Source organism: Dreissena polymorpha, chromosome 6, assembly GCF_020536995.1.
Source record: "Dreissena polymorpha isolate Duluth1 chromosome 6, UMN_Dpol_1.0, whole genome shotgun sequence".
Taxonomy (NCBI): domain Eukaryota; kingdom Metazoa; phylum Mollusca; class Bivalvia; order Myida; family Dreissenidae; genus Dreissena; species Dreissena polymorpha.
Window position 1 is genome coordinate 53273565 of NC_068360.1, and position 25169 is coordinate 53298733.

The following is a 25169-nucleotide window of genomic DNA, read 5'->3' on the forward strand; positions in this document are numbered from 1 at the left end:
AAATATTAATAAATAATTCCCCTTTACTTAGCATTTGTATTTTTTACTAAATACTATTATTATTATTTTTGGAAATTTCAGCATTAATAAAGCGCAATTCAATAATTGAGATGTTTTTGCGAAGTAAGCATAATTTTTAAATAGTTTATTCAAAATTGTTTTGTTTGTTTTTTCCAATGAAATAAGAATACTGGAAATAAGAAACACTAGCAACATAATCAGGCGGAAAAAAAGTAACCATCTGCTAGTGTTAAGTTAATGAACCACTTCAAATCGATATCAATAATAACCAATATGTGTTCAATACCTATAATAACAAATATGTTTCTGAAAGCAATAATAAGCAATATGTTTTCAATGCCAATAATAACCAATATGTTTCAATACCAATAAATACCTAAAGGTTTTAATTCCAAATAATAACCAATGTTTCCAATCACAATAATAACCATTATGTTTTCATTCTAAAAAATAACCAATGTTTCCAATCCCAATAATAGCCATTAGGTTTCCGATGCCAATTATAACCAATATGTTTCCAATCCCAATAATAACCAATAGGTTTCCAATGCCAATTATAACCAATGTTTCCAATGCCAATAATAACCAATATGTTTCCAATGCCAATTATAACCAATATGTTTCCAATCCCAATAATAACCAATAGGTTTCCAATGCCAATTATAACCAATATATTTCCAATCCCAATAATAACCAATAGGTTTCCAATGCCAATTATAACCAATATGATTCCAATACCCAATAATAACCAATAGGTTTCCAATGCCAATTATAACCAATATGTTTCCAATACCTTATAATAACCAATAGTTTTCCAAAGCCTATTGTTACCAATAGATTTCCAATACCCAATGATAACCAACATGTTTGCAAGATTTTCTTTTCAGTCAAGGTTACATTAACCCTTTTAGCACTGAAACCGAATTTTAAAGGCCTTTGCAAACAGTTTGGATCAAGATCAGACGCGACAAAACTTGCTGTCTGATCATGATCCAAACTGTTTGCTATTCTGATAGTGGTTTTTGATAAAAAGTGAAGAAAATGATGATTTTAGAAATTCAGCAGACGACATTTTAGCAGACAACAAATTTCCCAGCATGCAAAGGGTTAACCCAGATAGAAAACAGTCAATTTTCCTGAAGCAAATAGATGTGAATTTTGAGGCCCAATGCTGTATAGGACAAAAAGTTTATCATCATCAAATGTAACTCTTTCAGTGCTGGAACCGAATTTCGAAGGCCTTTCCAAACAGTTTGGATCCAGATGAGACGCCACAGAATGTGGTGTCTCATCAGGATCCAAGCTGTTTGCTATTCTGATAGTATTCTTTGAAGAAACTGGAAGAAAAGGCTAATTTTAGAAATTCAGCAGACGACATTTTAGCAGACGACAAATTTCCCAGCATGCAAAGCGTTAAGTTTGATTGCATTTGGATTGCAATCTTATGCACCAATTCATTAAATTATTTCATTGATAAATAATTTTGCATGGGTAAATGACAATGTGTATTTTGCACAATATATACAGATTTAGCATCCTTTTGATAGAAATGCAAGTTTCTTATGTGAGCTTTTAAATGGGTTCCCATTTATGGGATACAATGCTGCACCACACAATTTGAATAAAATTGCATGTTGTTAAGACTAAGATTTGTTCTTGTTGTAAATTCTGCATGCTTTAAATGTTAACTAATCATTCATGCAGAAAGAGGATAATAATTCAATATCTGTTAGTTTACTCTATATAACTGCTTATAAAACACATAATCTGTGCACAAACTGGCAAATCTATAATGTGCCTTAAATTTGTAAATTTGGGTTTCCATCGAATAACGTGAGGAAAAAACCATATTATTCCTTGAAACTTCATATAAAGATGTACCTTATATCAAGGCCTTGCTTGGGATTGGATATTGGGTAGGTGGGGTCAAGGTAATTTGTTGTCAAGGTCACTTGTTGTCAAGGTCACTTGTTAATTAAAATAGAAAAATGATTTCAGCTCAAAAGTCAATTTAAAAAGGAGAGCATTGCTATTTTTATATTATTTTATCTTGAGGATTCTGAACTCCAACAAGGAAAATTTGAGCTATTGTAAAACTTTATTTGACCTTATGTAATCTTGTTCTAAAATAGGAACATGTTTTTTTTGCTGAATAGCTTGGGAACACAACTTTATAGGCACCTTGTATTTAGACCACTCTTTTGATTGCCCATGGGTATGCTTCATAGTCAAGGCCACTGCTGTAAAATAATTTGTGCCGCAGTTACTTTAGAATTATTCAAGCAATGGTAATGCAACTTATTACAAAACATATATCTATTGGTATTGTACATATTAGGTGGTTTAAGGTCAAGATTACCATTACTTAAACATAGGGAAAATGCAAAACAGTAATAATTGTGTTTCTTGCAAGCAACTTAAAATGAAAAATTAGAATCCTACTAAATTTGGAGTTTATGGAATTTCTGAGTTTCTCTTTTTTATCTTATGAAATAAAGGTCTTCAAAAAAGAGTACATAATGTGAACACAAAAAATAACAACAATTTCTTACTTTACTTTTGACTATAAATATCTTCTGTGTGTTTTTCAGGAACATGATAAAAAGAGAGAGGAGAATTATGGAGATCCTCTTGACCTTGATAATCAGGTCATGGCCTTGACCTCCAGTCCTGATCAGTTGACCCCACATGTGACTCCATATGGGGCCATCACCAACGGCAACCCCAACCAGTCAACGGATGGTAGGCCTTCAGTTGTGTTCATGTTGAATTTGGGCATGTTTATAAAAAATATTTAAGTGAACTTGAATTTCCTATGCCCTAGGAGTCTATTTCATTTGAAAAATATGTATTTCAAATGTTTGTTTTTTATCTCCATAACTTTTTAAAATAACAAATGTCTTTCACAGAAATTCATTTCGAGTCTGATGATGTTGAATTATGTGCAACCCTTATAACTTTTTATGGGAAAAAATGCAATAATGATGCATGTTTTACAAACAAGTGTATTAACTTATTTTAGTTTCACTGTCCAAAACGATTGTTTTGTGCCAACCCTTTGTTGCTACCCTACCAGTGAGTTTTTTTTATGCCCCCGGATCTATAGATCGGGGGTATATTGTTTTTGGTCTGTCTGTCTGTCTGTCTGTCTGTCTGTCTGTCTGTCCGTCCGTCTGTCTGTCTGTCTGTCTGTCTGTCTGTCTGTCTGTCTGTCTGTCTGTCTGTCTGTCTGTCTGGCTGTCTGTCTGTCTGTCTGTCTGTCTGTCTGTCTGTCTGTCTGTCTGTCTGTCTGTCTGTCTGTCTGTCTGTCTGTCTGTCTGTCTGTCTGTCTGTCTGTCTGTCCCAAAACTTTAACCTTACAGTAAAGTTTTGCAATAACTTTTGAAATATTGAACATAGCAACTTGATATTTGGCATGCATGTGTATCTCATGGAGCTGCACATTTTGAGTGGTGAAAGGTCACGGTCAAGGTCATCTTTCAATGTCAAAGGTCAAAAATTAAAAATTAAATATATAAAAGTTTTGCAATTACTTTTAAAATATTGAACATAGCAACTTGCTATTTGGCATGCATGTGTATCTCATGGAGCTGCACATTTTGAGTGGTGAAAGGTCAAGGTCAAGGTCATCCTTCAAGGTTAAAGGTTAAAAAAGAAAAAGCGGTGCATTAGGGGGCATTGTGTTCCTGACAAACACATCTCTTGTTTAATGATATTTTACAGCCTGTGCCTTTTGGATTTGCAAAAAGGGTGATACTGACAACAAAATTGGGGAAAATTAAACATTATTAATTTGATTATAAATAACAGTATTTCAAATGTTTATAAGTGCATGTTTAACTGCTTTCTAAAATTTATATTATAAAGTGCTAAAGAATAGAATTTCTGTTGAATAAACTCTATAAACCCATTTTTAGCTCATCTATTTTTTGAAAAAAAATTATAAGCTATTGTCATCACCTTGGCGTCGGCGTCGGCGTTGGCGTTGGCGTCGGCGACCGGTTAAGTTTTGCGTTTAGGTCCACTTTTCTCAGAAAGTATCAATGCTATTGCATTCAAACTTGGTACACTTACTTACTATCATGAGGGGACTGGGCAGGCAAAGTAAGATAACTCTGGCGTGCATTTTGACAGAATTATGTGCCCTTTTTATACTTAAAAAATTGAAAATTTTGGTTAAGTTTTGCGTTTAGTTTCACTTTTCTCAGTAAGTATCAATGCTATTGCATTCAAACTTGGTACACTTACTTACTATCATGAGGGGACTGGGCAGGCAAAGTTAGATAACTCTGGCGTGCATTTTGACAGAATTATGTGCCCTTTTTATACTTAAAAAATTGAAAATTTTGGTTAAGTTTTGCGTTTAGTTCCACTTTTCTCAGTAAGTATCAATGCTATTGCATTCAAACTTGGTACACTTACTTACTATCATGAGGGGACTGGGCAGGCAAAGTTAGATAACTCTGGCATGCATTTTGACAGAATTATGTGCCCTTTTTATACTTAGAAAATTGACAATTTTGGTTAAGTTTTCTGTTTAGGTCCATTTTATTCCTTAAGCATCAAAGCTATTGCTTTCATACTTGCAACACTTACTAACTATCATAAGGGGACTGTGCAGGCAAAGTAATGTAACTCTGACTGGCATTTTGACAGAATTATGTGCCCTTTTTATACTTAGAAAATTGAAAATTTGATTAAGTTTTGTGTTTAGGTCCACTTTATTCCTACAGTATCAAAGCTATTGCTTTCATACTTGCAAGATTTATGAACTATCATAAGGGGACCGTGCAGGCAAAGTTATGTAACTCTGACTGGCATTTGGACGGAATTATGGGCCCTTTATACTTAGAAAATTGAAAATTTGGTTAAGATTTATGTTTTGGTCCACTTTACCCCTAAAGTATCATAGATATTGCTTTCATACTTGGAACACTCACAAACTATCATAAGGGTACAGTAAAAGGACAAGTTGCATAACTCTGGTTGTCATTGTTACGGAATTATGGCCCTTTTTTGACTTAGTAACTTTTTATATATGGTTAAATTTTGTGTTTCGATCCACTTTACTTCTTAAGTATCAAGGCTATTGCTTTCAAACTTCAAATACTTACATGCTATCATGAGGTTACTGTACCTGGCAACTTGAATTTTACTTTGACCTTTGAATGACCTTGACTCTCAAGGTCAAATTATTAAATTTTGCTAAAATTGCCATAACTTCTTTATTTATAATTAGATTTGATTGATACTTTGATGAAACTACTCTTACCTGACATACCACAATAGACTCCACCCAAACCATCCCCCGTGCCCTCCCCCCCCCCTCCCCCCTCCCCCCCTCCCCCCCCCCCCTATTTTTTTCATCATCTCACAAATGACCGCCACACCCTCACACTATACCCCCACACCACCCCCCCCAACCCACCCCCCCCCCCAATTTTTTTTTTGATTTTTTTTTTTTTTTAAGATCATCTCACAAATTACCACCACACCCTCACACTATACCCCCCCCCCATTTTTTTTTAAAAACGGTTATGTTTGAAATACCATCGCACCCAAACCCCCCCCCCCCCATCGCCCCCCCCAACCCCCCCCCCCCCCCCCCCCCTGAATTTTTTTTTTTTTTTTTTTTTTCGCTTTTTTGGAAGTTAATGTAATAAATGTCCACAACCCCACACTATACACCCCTCTTCACTCCACTCCTCCCTCCTTTGTGATTGAAAATGAGAGTCCCTTCACCTTTAAAAAGAAAATAGATGAGCGGTCTGCACCCGCAAGGCGGTGCTCTTGTTTTGTTTATTGGACAAGTTCTATACATTTTTTTGGAATTTTGTAAAGATTTTTGGGAAAAAATGTACTTTTTTCAATGTATAACAGCCTTATTTTACTTTTTCAATTGGGAAACAGCCTGTAAGAGGCTGTAATTTTTGCTACTTTATCTTCCTCTCACGTAACCTATAAATATTTGTGACTATGAGCCTCGCTCTTTGAAAATGGATCTTAATGCGTGTTTTGTTAAGTATTGACCCAGATTAGCCTTCGCAGAGACAACACTTGTCGCCTGAATTAGAGTTTGGTTTAAAAGAGACCTCCTTTAAACAAACAATTTTATACAAGCAGAAACTGTCTTCCCTGATTAGCCTCTTAGCCTCTGCATACAGCACAGGCTAATATGAGACAATACTAAAGGCACATTCATTAAGCCCTATTTTCCAAGAGATGGGTTCAAATCATTGTGTCTATGATTTAGACCCAGACTTCAACCCAAAAGAGGCCAAAAAGATGGAAGAAGTGCTAAAGAAGCAGGAAAAGCGGAATGAGAAGCGCACCTTCAAAGGGACGGCCAAAGCGGTGGGGATAGCGGCCAAACTGTCGCCAAAGTCTCAGAGGAAGAAGAACAAACTGTTGTCATCCACTGCACAACTCAAGGTGATACGCACATTTATGTTATTTATTTAGTTAGTATGGTTTTACAGCATAATTATATTTGGTTTTGCTTTATGTAGATTTCGTAGCAGACTTGTATAGTTTTGTTGGTATTGTTCAACATTATTTAATAGTGATTTTTGTGGTTATTTGTCATCAGTACGTTTTGCACAACTTGTTATCTTTTATTGACATTTTCTTTGTTGGTTATTGTTGTATATGATGTTAGTTTGCACCATTTTATTTTCCAAGTCACAATTAAATAGCTCTTTGCCCTCAATGTCCATGGAATCTAGTCTTGTTTTAATAACAAAACAACAAGACCTTCTTGCAAATCAACGCATATTTCAGGGAGAGTAATTGACAAGTCACACAACAAGATACTTATAGCTTCCTAAAATCAAATCAAATTATCTTCCTAATAAGTTTCCTAAAAATCCAACAATCCGGGTATTTTTACCCTAAGTGACTCAGATATACACTTTAGCACATTTTAAATCCCCTAAAAATCTAATGAAATTTAATAACTTTTTTATATAGTTTTAAAGGCAGAAAAGACTGTGAGTTACTCGCAGGCTGTTCTGGTGGTGCTGGTTGAATATAGTATTTTTACTTTGCTTCTAAACATGAAACATTTAAGTAATCATGACATTAGGTGCAGTGGTTGGTAAATACGCAGGTCGCCGTGGCGTAGTGGAAATGATGTCTGTCTAGCAACCAGGAGGTAATGGGTTCGATCCCAATGTGGGCAGGTTCTTTAGATCTCCCCCATAGACAAACCAAGTTCTGGATATAGTCCCAGGAAACGGACTCAAGAGCGTTTAAAATAAGCCTTAGGCTTCGATGCAATTGCCCTCAAATAAATTAGGTCAAACTTGATGCGCTTCTCAAATCAACAACCTGAGTTCAATTCCCACTAGGTGCATTTGAGTTGTTTTTTCGGTGGTCAACGTATGCCACAAGTTTTGGTTTCTTCGGGTACTCCTTATTACGCCACAGTAAAAGTCCATACCTAAATAGAATAAACTTCAATTAAAAGATTAATAGCTTGAACTCACAGGTTTGGTTAAAAAACTGCCTCAACTTTTGTGAATGTTGTAAAGGGAATCCAATAGGAGTGTTAGGGCATTCTCAAGGTCCTCAGGTAATGCAGCCTGAGACCAAAAAGGATCTTGAAAACTTACTTAAAACTTCCTTATTTTAGCTTCTCTACATCCAAAGCCTAAGGCTTATTGAGTCCATTTCCTGGTAAAAACCAGTACTGGTTTTCTTTGGTGAAGATTTACAGAACACTCCGACATTGGGGATCAAATCCATGACCTTCCATTCGCAAGGTAGACAACATATCCACTGCGCCAAGACAACCATGTTAACGTCTTGATACATGCACCGGTCTGCCTGAAAGTGTTGTTGTGATATTGTTGCATGTGTGTTGTGTTCTCTTTCTCTAGTCAGTGACTGGCTTTGTCAACAGCGCCTTTAATCTTGATGGGGAAGAAGACAATGAGAGACATTACAAAGACCATAGGGCAAAGTTGCAGGTTGCTTTTGTATTTATTTGTTTTAGCCTGGATCTGGGAACACAGGGCTTAATGCAGGTGCATGAAGTGTCATCCCAGGCCAGCCTGTGCAGTGTGCACAGGCTAATCAGGGATGTCACTCTCCGCTTGTACTGGATTTTTGCTAAAAAGATACTTAATTTATCATTAAAACAGAAAGTGTCCCTGATTAGCTTGAGGGCACTGTGCAGGCTAATCTGAGTCAATATTTGACACACATGTGCGCAGGCTAATCTGAGTCAATATTTGACACACATGTGCGCAGGCTAATCTGAGTCAATATTTGACACACATGTGCGCAGGCTAATCTGAATCAATATTTGACACACATGTGTGCAGGCTAATCTGAGTCAATATTTGACACACATGTGCACAGGCTAATCTGAGTCAATATTTGACACACATGTGCGCAAGCTAATCTGAATCAATATATGACCCACATGTGCGCAGGCTGATCTGAGTCAATATTTGACACACATGTGTGCAGGCTAATCTGAGTCAATATTTGACCCACATGTGCGCAGGCTAATCTGAGTCAATATTTGACACACATGTGTGCAGGCTAATCTGAATCAATATTTGACCCACATGTGCGCAGGCTAATCTGAGTCAATATTTGACCCACATGTGTGCAGGCTAATCTAAATCAATATTTGACCCACATGTGCGCAGGCTAATCTGAGTCAATATTTGACCCACATGTGTGCAGGCTAATCTAAATCAATATTTGACCCACATGTGCGCAGGCTAATCTGAGTCAATATTTGACCCATATGTGTGCAGGCTAATCTAAATCAATATTTGACACACATGTGCGCAGGCTAATCTAAATCAATATTTGACCCACATGTGCACAGGCTAATCTGAGTCAATATTTGACACACATGTGCGCAAGCTAATCTGAATCAATATTTGACCCACATGTGTGCAGGCTAATCTAAATCAATATTTGACACACATGTGCGCAGGCTAATCTGAGTCAATATTTGACACACATGTGCGCAGGCTAATCTGAGTCAATATTTGACACACATGTGTGCAGGCTAATCTGAGTCAATATTTGACACACATGTGCGCAGGCTAATCTGAGTCAATATTTGACACACATGTGCACAGGCTAATCTGAGTCAATATTTGACACACATGTGCGCAGGCTAATCTGAGTCAATATTTGACACACATGTGTGCAGGCTAATCTGAGTCAATATTTGACACACATGTGTGCAGGCTAATCTGAGTCAATATTTGACACACATGTGCGCAGGCTAATCTGAGTCAATATTTGACACACATGTGTGCAGGCTAATCTGAGTCAATATTTGACACACATGTGTGCAGGCTAATCTGAGTCAATATTTGACACACATGTGCACAGGCTAATCTGAGTCAATATTTGACACACATGTGCGCAAGCTAATCTGAATCAATATTTGACACACATGTGTGCAGGCTAATCTGAGTCAATATTTGACACACATGTGCACAGGCTAATCTGAGTCAATATTTGACACACATGTGTGCAGGCTAATCTGAGTCAATATTTGACACACATGTGCACAGGCTAATCTGAGTCAATATTTGACACACATGTGTGCAGGCTAATCTGAGTCAATATTTGACACACATGTGCACAGGCTAATCTGAGTCAATATTTGACACACATGTGTGCAGGCTAATCTGAGTCAATATTTGACACACATGTGCACAGGCTAATCTGAGTCAATATTTGACACACATGTGTGCAGGCTAATCTGAGTCAATATTTGACACACATGCATTAAACCAGGTTTTCGCAGAGCAAGGCTCATTATTTTATTACATATTTTATTCATATTAAAATGGATTTGTTTTGTTCATACACATTTTGTTTCTTATATTTTGGCTGTGCTCTGATAAAAGGGGGTTTAATGCATGGGCGTAAAGTGTCGTCCCAGATTAGACTGTGCAGTCCTCACAACCTTATCAGGGGCGACACTTCCTGCTTTTATGAAATTTTTCGTTAAAAGAAAGTATCTTCTTAGCAACAATCAAGTTTAGGCAGAAAGTGTAGTCCCTGATTAGCCTGTGCATCTGCACTGGCTGATCTGGGATGACACTTAACGCACATGCATTAAACCCTGTTTTCACAGAGCTCATTTGTTTGTAGATTGTTGATGCTTTTTCAATTTTAATTGAATTTTCAATGTCATATGAAATGATAGATTTTAGAATGGTTAGAATGTATTTTTCTATTGATTATCCTTGAGTGTGTATGTTGTTATATTTTACTCCAGGTTTAGTCAAAGATTCTATAGCAGTTACATGTTTTCAAAGTTTTTGAAACAATGAACTTTTTGTGTAAAATATTGTTGCATTTGAATCTTATCTACTGTAAGGTTACTGCTTCATTATAAGATCTTCTTTATCATTTAGGTTTACTGATCTCCTATATGCTTTGACAAGTCCTTCATGAATTCAGAACCGCTACATTAATTCAGATCTCCTACATTAATTCAGATCTCCTATTTTAATTCAGATCTACATTAATTCATATCTCCTACATTAATTCAATCTCCTATATAAATTAAGATCCCCTACATACATTCAGATCTCTTACATTAATTCAGATTTCCGACATGAATTCAGATCTCCTAAATTAATTCATCTCTCCTACATGAATTCAGATCGCCTACATTAATTCAATCTACTATATGAATGAAGATCTCCTACATACATTCAGATCTCTTACATTAATTCAGATTTCCTACATGAATTCAGATCTCCTAAATTAATTCAGATCTCCTACATGAATTCAGATCACCTGTATGAATTCAGAGTTCCTATATGAAGTCAGCTTTCCTACATCAATTCAGATCTCCTACATAAATTCAGATCCCCTACTTTAATACAGATTTCCCACACAAGTTTATATCTCTTACATAAATTCATATCTCCTACATTAATACAGATCTGTATGAATTCAGATCCCCTACATTATTTCAGATCTCCTGTATGATTTCAGATGTCCTGCATATCTCTTCAATATGAGTTCAGATCTCCAATATTAAATCAAGTCTACTATATAAATTCAGATCTTCTATATATTTGCATATCTTCTATTGGATTTAAAATCTCTTAACTGAATATAAAACTTCCTTATGTATTCAGATCTCCTATATTAAATTAGATTTCCTTTATCAATTCAGATCTCCTATATTAATTCATATCTCCTACATGATTTCAGATCTCCTAATAAATTTGTATCTCCTATGTTAATTTAGATCCCTTTATGAATTCAGATGTCATATAGTATTTAAGATCTCCTATATGAATTCATATCTCCTATATGGATTCAGATCTTCTATACAAATTCAGATCTTCTATATGAATTCAGATCTCCTATATTATTTCAGATCTCCTATATTCAGATCTCCTGCATGCTTTCCAAACTCTTATATAATTTCATATTTCTTATATACTTTTCGAATTCCTATATTCTTTCAGATCTTCCATGTCATTGATAATAAGGCAGGAATATTTACCTTAGAATTTCATGAAACAATTATGGGCATACGTCTGATAATTGCACCCTAAAATTTATCTCCATGTTTTTCATAGGTTTCTTAATGTAAATTCATTCATACAGTCATAAAACAGCTGAAAGTAATAGAATATATTGTATTTTCGTATAAATTATTTATTACATATGGCAAACGATTTCAGATCTACCCTAATGAGCTGGAGGCACAGCCAGAGTTCAGTGGCTTCAGAGACTGGCTACACACGTTTGAGCTGTACCGAGGAAAGAACATGGGCAACGAACTCACAGACGAGGGGAGGATTGTTGGAAAATTTAAGGTACTGTGCAACCGTTATTATTCATGGGACATTAATATGTGTTAATTTTGGGGATAGACCAATCCACAAATGTAAGATTTTAACAAATGATTATGTCCAATTTTTATTTTTGGGGGGAATGAATTATAGTAAACATAAAAGACATTAATATGATCTACGCATGCATTCGTCCAATTTAATCTACACACACATTCATTCAATGTTATATATGCACACATTCATCCAATGTAATCTATGTGCACATTCATGTCACGTAATTCATTAAATGTAATTTACACACACATTCATTCAGTGTAATCTGCTCACACATTCATGCAATGTAATCTACGCACACATTCGTGCATTGTAATCTATGCACACATTCATTCAATGTTATCTACACACACATTCTTGAAATCTTATCTACGCACACATTCATTAAATGTAATTTACACACACATTCATCCAATGTAATTTACACACACATTCATCCAATGTAATCTACGCACACATTAATTCAGTGTAATCTACTCACACATTCATCCAATCTAATCTACGCACACATTCATCCAATGTAATCTTTGCACACATTCATCCAATTTTATCTATGCACACATTCATTTAATTTAATCTACTCACACATTCATCCAATCTAATCTACGCACACATTCATCCAATGTAATCTATGCACACATTCATCCAATGTTATCTATGCACACATTCATTTAATTTAATCTACTCACACATTCATCCAATCTAATCTACGCACACATTCATCCAATGTAATATGTGCACACATTCATCCAATGTAATATATGCACACATTCATCCAATGTTATCTATGCACACATGCATTCAATTTAATCTAGGCACACATTCATGCAATATAACATTCCATGCATGTTTCCCAATCGAGGTGAATCCAGATACTTCACAAATACATGTATATTATCTGACACATTTCATTTCACTGATATATTAATGTTGTGTATAAGCCCTTGCCCACTCAGAAACAAAGTGAAATTGGCTTTTGCAAACAGCATAAAACCAGAACAGCCTGTGAGTAACCCACAGTCTGTCCAGGTTTGTGCTGTTTGCTGCTCATCTATATCTTAGAGTTGGAAATGAAGCCTTTCAACTTGAATTTAATAAGAAGGGTCTTAAATTAAATTTAACTTCTTATGGGACTACAAGTGCGTCAAAATGTATATCTAAGTGGTCAATGGTTAAATACGCATCAAAGTGGTTAGGGGTTAATAAGCTGATGACTGACATCCAAAGAAAAGTTTGTTGTGTGATTTTAGGCTTGCCTGACCATAATGTGTATTTGATGGCGATGATTGTGTTGCTGCAGACGTAAATTGTGTGCTGGTGGGATGATGGCATTATTATTATATCTGTAAATAATATATATGAGTTTGCTCAGGGAAAATAGGCTCAGTGCATGTGCCTAAAGTGTTGTCCTAGATTTGCCTGTGCAGTCCACAAAGGCTAATCAGTGACAACACTTTCCCCTTTTATATTTTTTGTTGTTGAAATGACATCTCTTCTGAAAGAAAATCCACTCTAGGTGGAAAGAGTTGTCCCTGATTAACTTGTGCCGACTGCATGGGCTAATGTGAGAACCCCTTTCAAATGTGGCTCATATGTATTGATGATAGTGGTGACTGTTATTTTTTACATATAGATGACTGTTATTTTTTTACATATATATGTGTTGATAATAGTGGTGACTGTTTTTTATCACTTATATATGTATTGATGAATGTGGTTGTTCCATATTCTAATTAAATAGTTAAAGGGACATTACTGTGTTATACTAAACTAGATCTGTAAGAGTTGTCTTAATATGATAATTCTATATACAGTCCAACCCCACTTAAGCAGCCAGTCAAGGGAAACAGCCAAATTGGCTGCTTAAGCAGGGTGGCCTCTTAAGAGGGGGTTGGGTCATAAGGAGTCTGGAGTTGTGGAGTGCATGGCCAGCTGTTCAATTTTTGTATAAACAAAATGGTAAATATGTGTACATGTACTAAACAATGTATAGACTTAAAATAATTTTATTTCTTCCTTTCTAAAATCACCTATAAGACAACATTTTCATTCAAAAAAATATTCTATTCATCTTTCTAATCATCATCAATATCATCATCATAAAAATCAAGTCAATGAAAAAGAATCATTCTCATGATTCATTGTTTACACAATGCGCGTTGTATGGCCGCAATGCACTTAAGATGGGAACAGTTGTGAATCAGTTATGCGTGAATAACTCCCGTGTCACTATAAATCGATAATTTAATCGGTTTATTGCAGTTTTATGGCTTTGAATACCTACCGCACGAATTGGTCCCGACAGTGATCTACTTCACAATAAAATCGTGGCCAGTTACTTAAGAGACTGATAATAGCAACCGGGTGTTATCCTCCTGGTAATCGTGCTTTTCATGCATAATATTATAAAAAAGTTTTTACGCCGCGTAAAGGGTTTTATCAAAATTAATATTGAAATCATTGTTAATATAAAACAAATATAAATGTTTTTTTAGTCCCAAATGAGAATAATAATTTGTAATCCGAAACACACTCCCGATTGTTTAATGTTAACGAGACGTTTACAAATTCTAGCATCGTGTATTTCCTTTGTCCCGACAAAAGCGCGCGAAAATTATGCACCAATGTACAATGTCACGCCATACCCATGGTTCAAAAGCATGCGTGTATTGATTTTTGGATAAAAACTTTGTAGCACAGAGAACATGTAGATCAGTTGATTTCGGTTAAAAGTTGCGTTGTTCTTTTTAACTTTAAATGAGCCGATAATTGTCATAAATGTGTGCTTGAAATAGTATGAGCTACAAATAATAAATTATAAATTAAGAATCTCCTATCCAGTAATAATAGGTGATATTCGCACGTGCGGAAATAAAAAGATCAAATTGTCGCATATTGCTTTTAACCCGATAACCCGATAATCCGCCACTAATTAATTGCAATTAATTGCAATTTGCAAACTGGCTGTCAAAATTTTCACACATCACGCTTCAGTACTACAGAGCCTAAACCGCAGACTGGAAGTAAGTATCGATTTTTTCGCCGTTGCGTCTGTGTAACTTTGCCAATGAACATGACTGACTTACTTGCGCGTGACCACTCATATGGGGGGAATTTAACATTTGGGATGCAAAATTGCTGGCCGCTGGCCGGAATAACGGGGTTACCGCTTAAGAGGGGTGCATTATATAGTGTTTACCGACGGTCGCGGCGCAGACCGGCCGCCTACACGGGATGACCGGCGATGAGGGGTGACCGGAAGTAGGGGTTGGACTGTAGTTTGTTGGACACTTGTAGCTTGGATATTATTGAATAGACATGTAGCCACATACACCTTGCAGCATTGCATTAATGCATTACACTGGCTAGACTACAACAGTGGTGACTATCATTTTTAACCAGGTTTTCCGATGGAAAAAACTGGTTATTAAATTGGCAAAGGTGGGCTGGTGGGCTGGTGGGCTGGCGGGCGGTCGGAACAAGCTTGTTTGGGCCATAACTATGTTGTTCATTGTGAGATTTTAACATCATTTGGCACATTTGCTCACCATCATTGGACGGTGTGTCGCGCGAAGGAATTACTTCGATATCTCCAAGGTCAAGGTCACACTTTGAGTTGAAAACCTGGATTTTGTGACAATTTTGTCCCTAGTTTACATATATGTGTAGTGATTATGCACACTGTTATCACTGACTGCTATTTTTCACATGCATAGTTATTGATGATAGCGATGACTGTACTGTTTCAGGGATCATTGAAGATCTACAAGATTCCTCTGCCGGCGGACATCGAGGACAAGACAGTGACGGGCGGGGATCCCCAGTACGGACTCTTCCAGAGTCTCCCTGGCAATGAGCCAATCAAAGTGCTTGTCAGAGTTTATGTTGTCAAGGTGAGCCAATCAAAGTGCATGTCAGAGTGTATGTTATCAAGGTGAGCAAATCAAAGAGTGCTAGACAGAGTGTATGTTGTCAAGTTGAACCAATCAAAGTGCTTGTAAGAGTGTATGTTGTCAGGGTGAGCAAATCAAAGTGTTTGTCAGAGTGTATGTTGTCAAGGTGAGCCAATCAATGTGCTAGTCAGAGTGTATGTTGTCAAGGTGAGCCAATCAAAGTGCTTGTCACAGTGTATGTTGTCAAGATGAGCCAATCAACGTGCTTGTCTGAGTGTATGTTGTCATGGTGAGCCAATCAAAGTGCTTGTCATTGTATGTTGTCAAGGTGAGCCAATCAAAGAGCTTGTCAGAGTGTATGTTGTCAAGATGAGCCAATTAAAGTGCTTGTCACAGTGTATGTTGTCAAGGTGAGCCAATCAAAGTGCTTGTCACAGTGTATGTTGTCAAGGTGAGAAATGCAAGAACCAAACAAAGTTGCACAAGTTAAACTGGGATGACACTTTATATCCATGCATTAAGCTCTGTTTTCCAGTAATGAGATGCATAAAGTCCTGATTTTCAGTTATGAGATGCATTTAGCCCTAGTTTTTCACGTTGGTTTCCAGGGAAATGACCTTCATCCTGCGGACATGAACGGCAAAGCAGACCCCTACCTGGTGGTTCGATTGGGCAATGCCACGCCAATCAACGACAAGGAGAACTACATCTCAAAACAGCTCAATCCCATGTTCGGAAAGTAAGGCATAGTAGTAAAAAAAAAGGATTTCCACAATACAGCAATAGGAATTGTGGGGAGTATAACTACATTTTTTATTTAGCGCCAATTCTGTTTTTGAAAGGTAGGGCATAGTATGAAAACCTTAACAATTGGAAGGTAATTGTCTGCATTTAATTTATGTATAAAGTGTTGAGAAAACTACAACTTAATTTTTGGAATTGCCAATAGTGTTGATGCATAATACCCCCGTCACACTAGGCCACATTCCCACTACGTCTTCAAAATATGCCAGGACGCAGTGCGAACGTGTACAAAGTAGTGACGACGCAGTAGACTCGGCTTTGCGGGTGGTATGGTCTTCATGGACATGAAGGACGTGGGTGAACTTTGAACATGTTCAAAACTTACGTGGCGAGGACGCGGTCAAATCAGGACGTGGTACGAACTTAGTAAGGTCGTAGTAATGACGTAGCTAAAACCTAGTAAGAACCTCATTGACGCAATACACGCGTAGTGCAGACCTGGACGAGTGTGTGACGTTCGCATCATGTTGTCTTTAGATTGTTTCTACATTCTTGCTACGTCCATGGGGTTCTTACTACGACCCGTCCATGCTAGTGTTGCGACAATGATGCGTCCCTACTACGTTTCAAAAGACCGCATTGGGTTCTTAGTACGTTCTACCGGTGCTTATCATGTCTAAGGTACGTTTGCAGCAGGCTCTATCCACGACCAGGTCACGTTCTGGTGGTCGAGTATAAAAACTGGATTCATTTCCCTTTCACTTATATTTCAATATAGAATGGACAACCAAGATCTTCTCCAGCATGTTGTTGTATTGGCTCTTCTCTATGGACAGGTCGCACTATTGCTTGTGAGAAGGAGAAAGCGGAGAAGAAATAGAAGACAGCCCAGGTCTTGCTGGGTGCGGCCTTGGCTGTCAGCAGAAAGAAGGCTTCAATTCTGCCATTATGACCGACTTATGGCATCAATAAGAATGTAAGATCAGCAATCATTCTTTAATTTTCTCAGAATGCCTCCTGAAATGTTTGATGAGCTTCTCAACCGAGTTGGTCCAAGATGTCAGAAGCCAGACACCCCTTGCAGGAAAGTACTGGATCCAGGTCTGAAACTTGCGATAACGTTACAACACTTGGCATCTGGCGACAAGTACCCATCCTTGCAGTTCGCCTTTAGAGTTGCTATGAACACAATATCTTTGTTTATTCCTGAAGTGTGCCGGGCAATCGTTGACGAATATAAGGATGAAGTCATATCATGCCCAACATCACAAGTCGAATGGCGCACTATTGCGGAAGAGTTTTAGACAAAGTGGAATTTGCCACAGGCCTGTGGAGCAATTGATGGCAAACATGTGGCTATCAGATGCCCACATAACACTGGATCATTGTTTCACAATTACAAAGGCTTCTTTTCGGTGGTTCTTCTGGCTTCGGTGGATGCTGATTATAAGTTTGTGTGGACAGATATCGGTGGATACGGGTCCATGTCTGACGCTCAGATATACAACGAGTCCGAATTGAAGGAGTGTTTGGAAAATGGAACAATCAGATTCCCAGATCCAGAATCAATACCCAATGATGATCAGGACATGTCATATCTTGGGTGATGACGCATTTGGACTACGTACCCACCTGATGAAACCATACTCCCACCGAAGACTTGCGAAGCAAGAGTTGATAACCAACTATAGAATTTCAAAAGGGAGACATGTAGTAGAGAACGCTTTTGGTATACTGGCACAGAGATGGCAGATAGTATTGACCACAATGATGCAAGAACCTGACATAGTGAGATCTGTACTCGAGGCTTGCATGTGCCTTCATAATCTAATTAGAAAACAGTATACTGTTACGCAAAATGCCCAACTTGACGCGGAGGATGATCAACATAATGTAGTACCAGGACTCTGGAGAGCCCATGCAAACATGCATGAAGTTGAAGCAATAAACGGTCCTAACAGGAATACTATAGCAGGAAAGAGGCAACGGGAGTATCTGAAGTTGTACTTTAACAGTCCAGCAGGATCGGTGCCATGACAAGAACACATGGTAACAAAACAATAAAGTTTGATAAGCGTTTTGGACCTACTAAGACTGATAACTAAATGTGTTTCTGGTTTTACTGATGATTGCATTTGACATTATGTGATGTGTATAATTTACTTTGTATTGGTAATTCAATTATGGTTTGTTAAATTGGTGATTTGATTAAATTTGCATTAATATGTACGAATTAATTTATAAAATCCTAACTCTTTTTAGCGAGGCTGTTTTCGGAGAAAACCGGAGCTATTGTCATAGCCAGCTCGTAGTCCGCCGTAGGTGTCGTGCTAAAACCCTAACATTGGCCATAACTGTTCAAATATTGAAGATAGCACTTTGATAATTGGCATGCATGTGTATCTCATGGAGCTGCACATTTTGAGTGGTAAAATTTCAAGGTGAACATCATCCTTCAAAGTCTAGGGTCGAAAAAAACAAATTCAAGGGAAGTAATAAGCTTTAAATGGACAAAGTTATCTGACCTGCCCACTTATATATTTTTGTTAAATAAATCAAAGCGGCGCAGTAGGCGGCATTGTGATTCTGACAAACACATTGTGGTAAAAGGTCAAGGTCATCCTTACGGTCTACAGTAAAAAATACAAATTTAAGGGAAGACATAAGCTTTAAAAAGGGAGAAAATTATGCAATATTGAACTTAGCCACTTTATATATTTGGCATGCATGTGTATCTCATGGAGCTGCACATTTCGAGTGGTCAATCACAGTCACGGTAGTGCCTTTTAATTATTTGCTACTAAACATAGAGATTTGTTAGAGACAATTATTTTCAAGGGAAGTAATTTATATAATTATAAATCTCATATTATATATTTCCTTACCAAGAATTGAAGTTCTTTTCACAGTTACTGTACAGATTTATTATTTTGATTATTTATAACTCAAATGATTGATTTGTCAAAGTTTTCTTTTAAATGATATAATTATAATTTCTTTGATGAACATTACATACCTGTGGATGTCCATAGATACATGATCAACTCTGGATTTGAAAAAGAAAAAAAAAAAACTCTGGATATGATCTCTTTTAAACCACAGGCCTTGGTTGTCAGTGATGTCTGACATGTTCATAATCGACTGTGAGACCCTCCCCCTTGGATTGGACAAAATTCAAGGGAAGTAATAAGCTTTAAAGGGAGATGATTTCTATACCTGCCAAATGATAAATAGCAATTTTATTTCAAAGCGGCGCAATAGGGGGCATTGTGTTTCTGACGAACACATCTCTTGATATAATTATCATTTCTTACCTGTTCTAATTTGTGAATGCTAGTTTTCTTTAAATACCAGTGGACTTATGTCCATACATACATGATGAACTCTGGCTATGATCTCTTTGATAAACCACAGGCCTTGGTTGTCTGTGATGTCTGACTTGGTCATTTTTGACTGTCTACAGACCCCTCCCCCCTGCCAAACACATCTCTTGTTGGGTCACTAGCTCAAAGGTCAAGGTCACTGTGACCTCTAAAAAAAAAAATCTGACAAGCTTTCGCAGCCGAGCGTGGCACCCGTTATGCGGTGCTCTTGTTATTCATAGGTCATACTGCAGTTAATGTATAATAAAATTGGGTCATTCCATTAGAAAAGCTGTTATAGTGATACCTACGTAAAATGCCATCTCAGATCTTTTGCTTAAAAGAAAGTCGCCTTTTGCTTAAAAGAAAGTCGCAGATGGAATGATCAGAACGGGCTGAATCTCAGTATTCATATGCAGACATAGAACGCGGTGAGAACGTGATGGGCGCTTGGTAAGAACGCAGCAACCTAGTACGAGCGTAGTTAAAGCATAGCAAGAATGTGTTCGAGGTGGTACCCGCCAGAATACACTCGCAATAAGAACATAGTGGGAACGTGTTGGACGCAATAAGAACTTAGCGCAAACGTGGTATGAGCGTAGCAGGAACTTTAGAAATGCATTTTCTACATTTTGTACCCCGTCCTCGCTACGTCCTACGACATTTTCAGGTCGCAGCGCGGTCCTCATGAACGTAGCCTAGTGCGACGGGGCCTTAAATTAAGCATAATTTCTTATAACATGCCATACAGTGATTATGTCCAATTCTGATTCTTCTTATTAAAAAATAAAATGTTTACACTCTAAGGGAAATAAAGGACTTCTATCATTTAAAGTCCATCTTGGTAAAAAAACATTACAGCCAAATAATGGTGCTATTTTGCAAAAGTCAGCTTTTGAGCATGTGTTGACCCATTTATGCCTAATGGACTCTCCCATCCTTTTAAATTGGATCAATTTATTTCCAAAATTAGGGATGTCTAGTATACTTATTTCTATATTTAAAATATTTCTTACAGAAATTCCTTTAAGCAAACAGCGCAGACCCTGATGAAACGCCACATCATGCGGCGTCTCATCTGGGTCTACGCTGTTTGTCAAGGCCTTTTTCTAGAAGCTAGGCATAAATGGCTTAATGAAAATGTAGTATGGTAATGAATGTATGCGTTCATATTGGGTTCATCGAGGTATGAAAAACAGTTTGTGTGGGTATCCAATCAGAATTCAGCATTTATGTACAAATGCAAAACATTGAAATTATTATAACAACATTTACTAGTTTCACATTTATTTCTCTTATTTAAGTAACCCAACACCTTTTTGTATGGTTTTCATGTACTGCAATAGTTATGACACAAATTGAAACAGCCAATTATTAAAGCCAAATTCGAAAAACAAATTAAAATAATGCCATACATAATGAACAGAAACTATACTAAATTTTAATTTTAAAATGTGTGTTTTCTCTATGTTGTATGTACTTTTGTGTACAAACATTTGCCTTTGAAGAACACATTCATAGTTTGGCATGATTTCTTATCGTCACATCCCTCTTGAGGGTGATTATTTATTTTCTTGTGAGTTGGTCTGGCAGTCTGTCAAAAAACAACTTTAATTTAATTAATAGCCTTTGAACTTTATAATTCATAATATGTTTATACCATATATTGACTGGAGTGATATTCAGTCAATATCGTAAAAGGAATTTTTTAGTTACATTCCTTATGTTTCAATCTGTGTATGATTGGAATTTTATAGATAAAAAAGGCCTTCAATTTATGTTATTCCAAACTGAACTCACAATTAGTTGATGGCAGTGCTTTGCCAAAATTGGAGGATATCTACATTGGCATGTGAACTTGATCAAGTTCAATTAACAGTTATGTACCATTATTGCAATAAGTAGAATTATGGCCCTTGAATTGCATGAAATAGGCTTTTTAAGGTGTTTTTCATCCTTCTCCAACAGTCTTCAGATATTGTTGTGTTTCATGTACATGTATTTTAGCAAAGTTGTATTATTAACTTAATCAGCTAGAGAACTATGTCAAACATTTCTCATGGAATCTTAGTGAATCTTTGCCAAACTAAATATTTATGTAAATCTAAAGGGACCATAACTGTTTCCAATGAAACAAAATAAAAACTATTTTGACAATGTATTAGTCCTGGATTTTGTTCCTTAGATTAACTTTATTTAAATGTGACCTTGAAACTGTTGTAAACCCCCTGTGTAAACCCCCAATGCTTTGCATTGACTGTTCCAAGGCACCGTGAACCAGTTAAAATAAATAAATGAATGCGTACAGTTAGTGTTTTGTTATCAAAGTAGTGAATAAATATAAGAATGTCTTTCCTGATACAGTTCCAGGCATTCAATGGTTTGCTTTATACAAGAGAAGTTAACTGTGTGCAATGAAAAACAGAGTTATTTTACAGTTACTTCCCTTGATAACTCTATTAATACAATGAAAAGTTGCAGTGTAGAAAGAGTATTGCTCTTGAAAAATGGGGTTTAATGCATGTGTGTTTAGTGTCACTCCAGTGTCATCTGCACTGGCTAATGACAGACAGCACTTTCTGCCTTAAATGGATTTTTGCTAAGAAGAGACTTCAATGAAACAAAAAAAACAATTATATATTCAAGCGGAAAGTGTCAGCAAAGATAAGCCTGTTCACACTTTACTTTTCACACATGCATTAAACCCCGTTATCCCATAGCAAGGCCCAATGTATTGAGGTTGTACACCTGACCTATTTCAGAATCGTTTATTTCTAAACATCTTTAAAGCAATTAACCTATGGCTATTCTTTTGAGAATTCTTTTCATTTAATTAAACCACAATTTCAAATACCATCGGATAATGTTACAATGCAATTCTCGTCTCATCTTTGTTAAAAACGCAAAGATGGGCAATTTATAAAAATTCAGTAGATTTATTATACTTTATGTGCGTGCAAACGTACAATAGCTAGCAGTCTATTCTCTCCTTGGGCTCTTTAAATCTTTTCTACAGGCTGGGTTGGTATTGTTGAACGTTAAGGATGGATAGATTACGATCTTATATTAAAGGATCAAGTTTTGATATACAATAAAGGTCCCCTGAAGGGGTTACAGTTATTCTCGATGTGTATGCCGTTATTGCAGGATTGTGAACCGTAAATTTCTTATGGGTGGGAAAGATTTTGTGTCTGGTATTTAAAAATTAACCAAGATATTAACTGATTGATGTTGCTATAAAACATTAATTTCTGTGTATACTGTATAGTATTTTTGCAATGGAAGTAAATTCACTCTATAATCATGGAACACAAATTAATATATATTTTTTAATATGGCTTAAAGAAACAATTATACTTTATATTTTTAAACTTGAATTATATATTTTATAAAAAAAAGTTACTGCTATTATCATGTTTACAAATATAGTGGTGTAACACACAATCTTGTATACAAATTAAGTCCATAAAATAGTATTTAAGTGCATGAATTAACCTTATTCAGACATGTTCAACAATGAACATCTTTGTAAGGATTAGATAAGTCTTGAAGATTGTTACTCAATTGTCATACAGTGTTGTATCAGCCGTGGCATTTTGCGCCAGTTCTTGACTTCGTTTTATTCCACAGTCAAACCTGTGATGTTAGTTTAAGATTAACAAGTTGAGGTCTGATTAGCAGTGACTGGCTTGACAATATTTTACAAAACAAGGTGGATTTGTGTTAGACCTTATCTGATGATGTGTAATATCAAAAAATTAAACTGCTATTGTTGAGTCGTTTTATCTTTAAGATCAGAATATTCATACTTCCGACAATATTTTGGTGCTATAGAATCATAGTAAAATTTAAATGTGTTCAAGCTATTTGTAGGAAAAAAGCTGAATAAATTACAACATATTTTTACTTTTAAATTACTTTTAATGATTTCTTTCGTGCATCCTTTTAGAGAATGGATAGACTTTTTATTTATTTGATCCAAATGATATAAGTTTGACAATGTTTAATTATTATACTATGTATATTGTACCATTAATAATACATGATAATACAGTATTCCATTAAATGAAGACAAAATGAAAAACAAGTAAAATACATGCAAAAATGGAATAATTCAGAAATAAAATATTATTTTTTTTTAATTTTGTATGTATGCTGTTAAGAGATATTATTTTCTTATGATCACATTTCTTGCCTTCTACAGCCGTAATTTTATTTCTAATGAAATTTACAAGACCTAAGGACATTTACAATAAAATTAGTCAATTTTACTCGGATTTCAGCAACATTTCTGAAACTTTGCTTTTCCGTCAGAAGCGGAAGACAAACACTCTTCTGTCATGCCTCCTCCGACATTTTTATATCAGTTTCTCATGCAACTTGAAACAGCAGACGCGCATGTCTCACGTCTGAGTCGTTAGAAATTAAAAAAACTGGGATAGTGATTATTCATTTCTTTAATAAATAAATATGGATGATTTGAATAAAGTCTAATGCTCTTTTTCTTTTGAAATAAATTATAAATAATTTATAAAAATAAGAATGTCCAAGACTAACTCTATATATATAACAATACTTAGATATATGTTTGAAATTAGGTTTTCATTGATTTATTTATCTTGATAAATTTATCTTAAAGTGTAAATACATGCATTTGTGAATGTGTAATTAAATATGATGAAATACTAATATACAGTGCCAATCTTAATGGCATTGTCAATATTCCCTCAACTGTAAAATACTTACAAAAACAAAATACTTGGAAGTCGTGTATTTATTTATTTTAAAAATGTAAGTCATATTACTTTTGCATCAAAATAATGGAACCTCATCTCTCCTCTGTTGATGAGGAAGTACATAGTAATAACATCTGTACAATTACGCTTTTAATGAACTCATTTGAATAATTAGAAAAAACTACAAAATTGAAATTTTTTCTTAATGTTGCATGTAAGACGATACTAACTCTTTTCAAAGATTCGTTTTCCAGGTATGGTGAGAATTGTTATTGATGTAATTGCAATGTGTCGCTTGATACTTAATCCTGTGCCATATGTTTGCATTCAAACAATTTGCGAAATCATCCTTCTGAAACAATGACAGACATTTTTATAATTCTCAGTTATAGATTTGTGAAGACAGTGGTCTAGTGGTAAGATGCTGGGCTAGGGATCGAAAGGTCCCTGGTTCGAGTCCCGCCCAGGCACTGGATTTTTCTGAGCAAAAAAATTAATCCCACGCTTGCTCCTTCCTCTCCACCCAGGTGTATAAATGGGTACCTGTGAGGGAAA

The 25169-nt window shown here is 36.1% G+C and overlaps 1 protein-coding gene across 1 annotated transcript in view; it reads left to right on the plus strand.

The window, feature by feature from the left end:
* LOC127834356 (otoferlin-like) overlaps window positions 1-25169 on the plus strand; it is a 194057-nt gene that overhangs the window by 136916 nt on the left and 31972 nt on the right. Inside the window, exons 31-36 of the mRNA XM_052360117.1 lie at window positions 2613-2763; window positions 6275-6453; window positions 7902-7991; window positions 11712-11846; window positions 15629-15772; window positions 16381-16511. Of these exons, the coding sequence (XP_052216077.1) occupies window positions 2613-2763; window positions 6275-6453; window positions 7902-7991; window positions 11712-11846; window positions 15629-15772; window positions 16381-16511 (830 nt within the window). The remainder of the gene's footprint in view (window positions 1-2612; window positions 2764-6274; window positions 6454-7901; window positions 7992-11711; window positions 11847-15628; window positions 15773-16380; window positions 16512-25169) is intronic.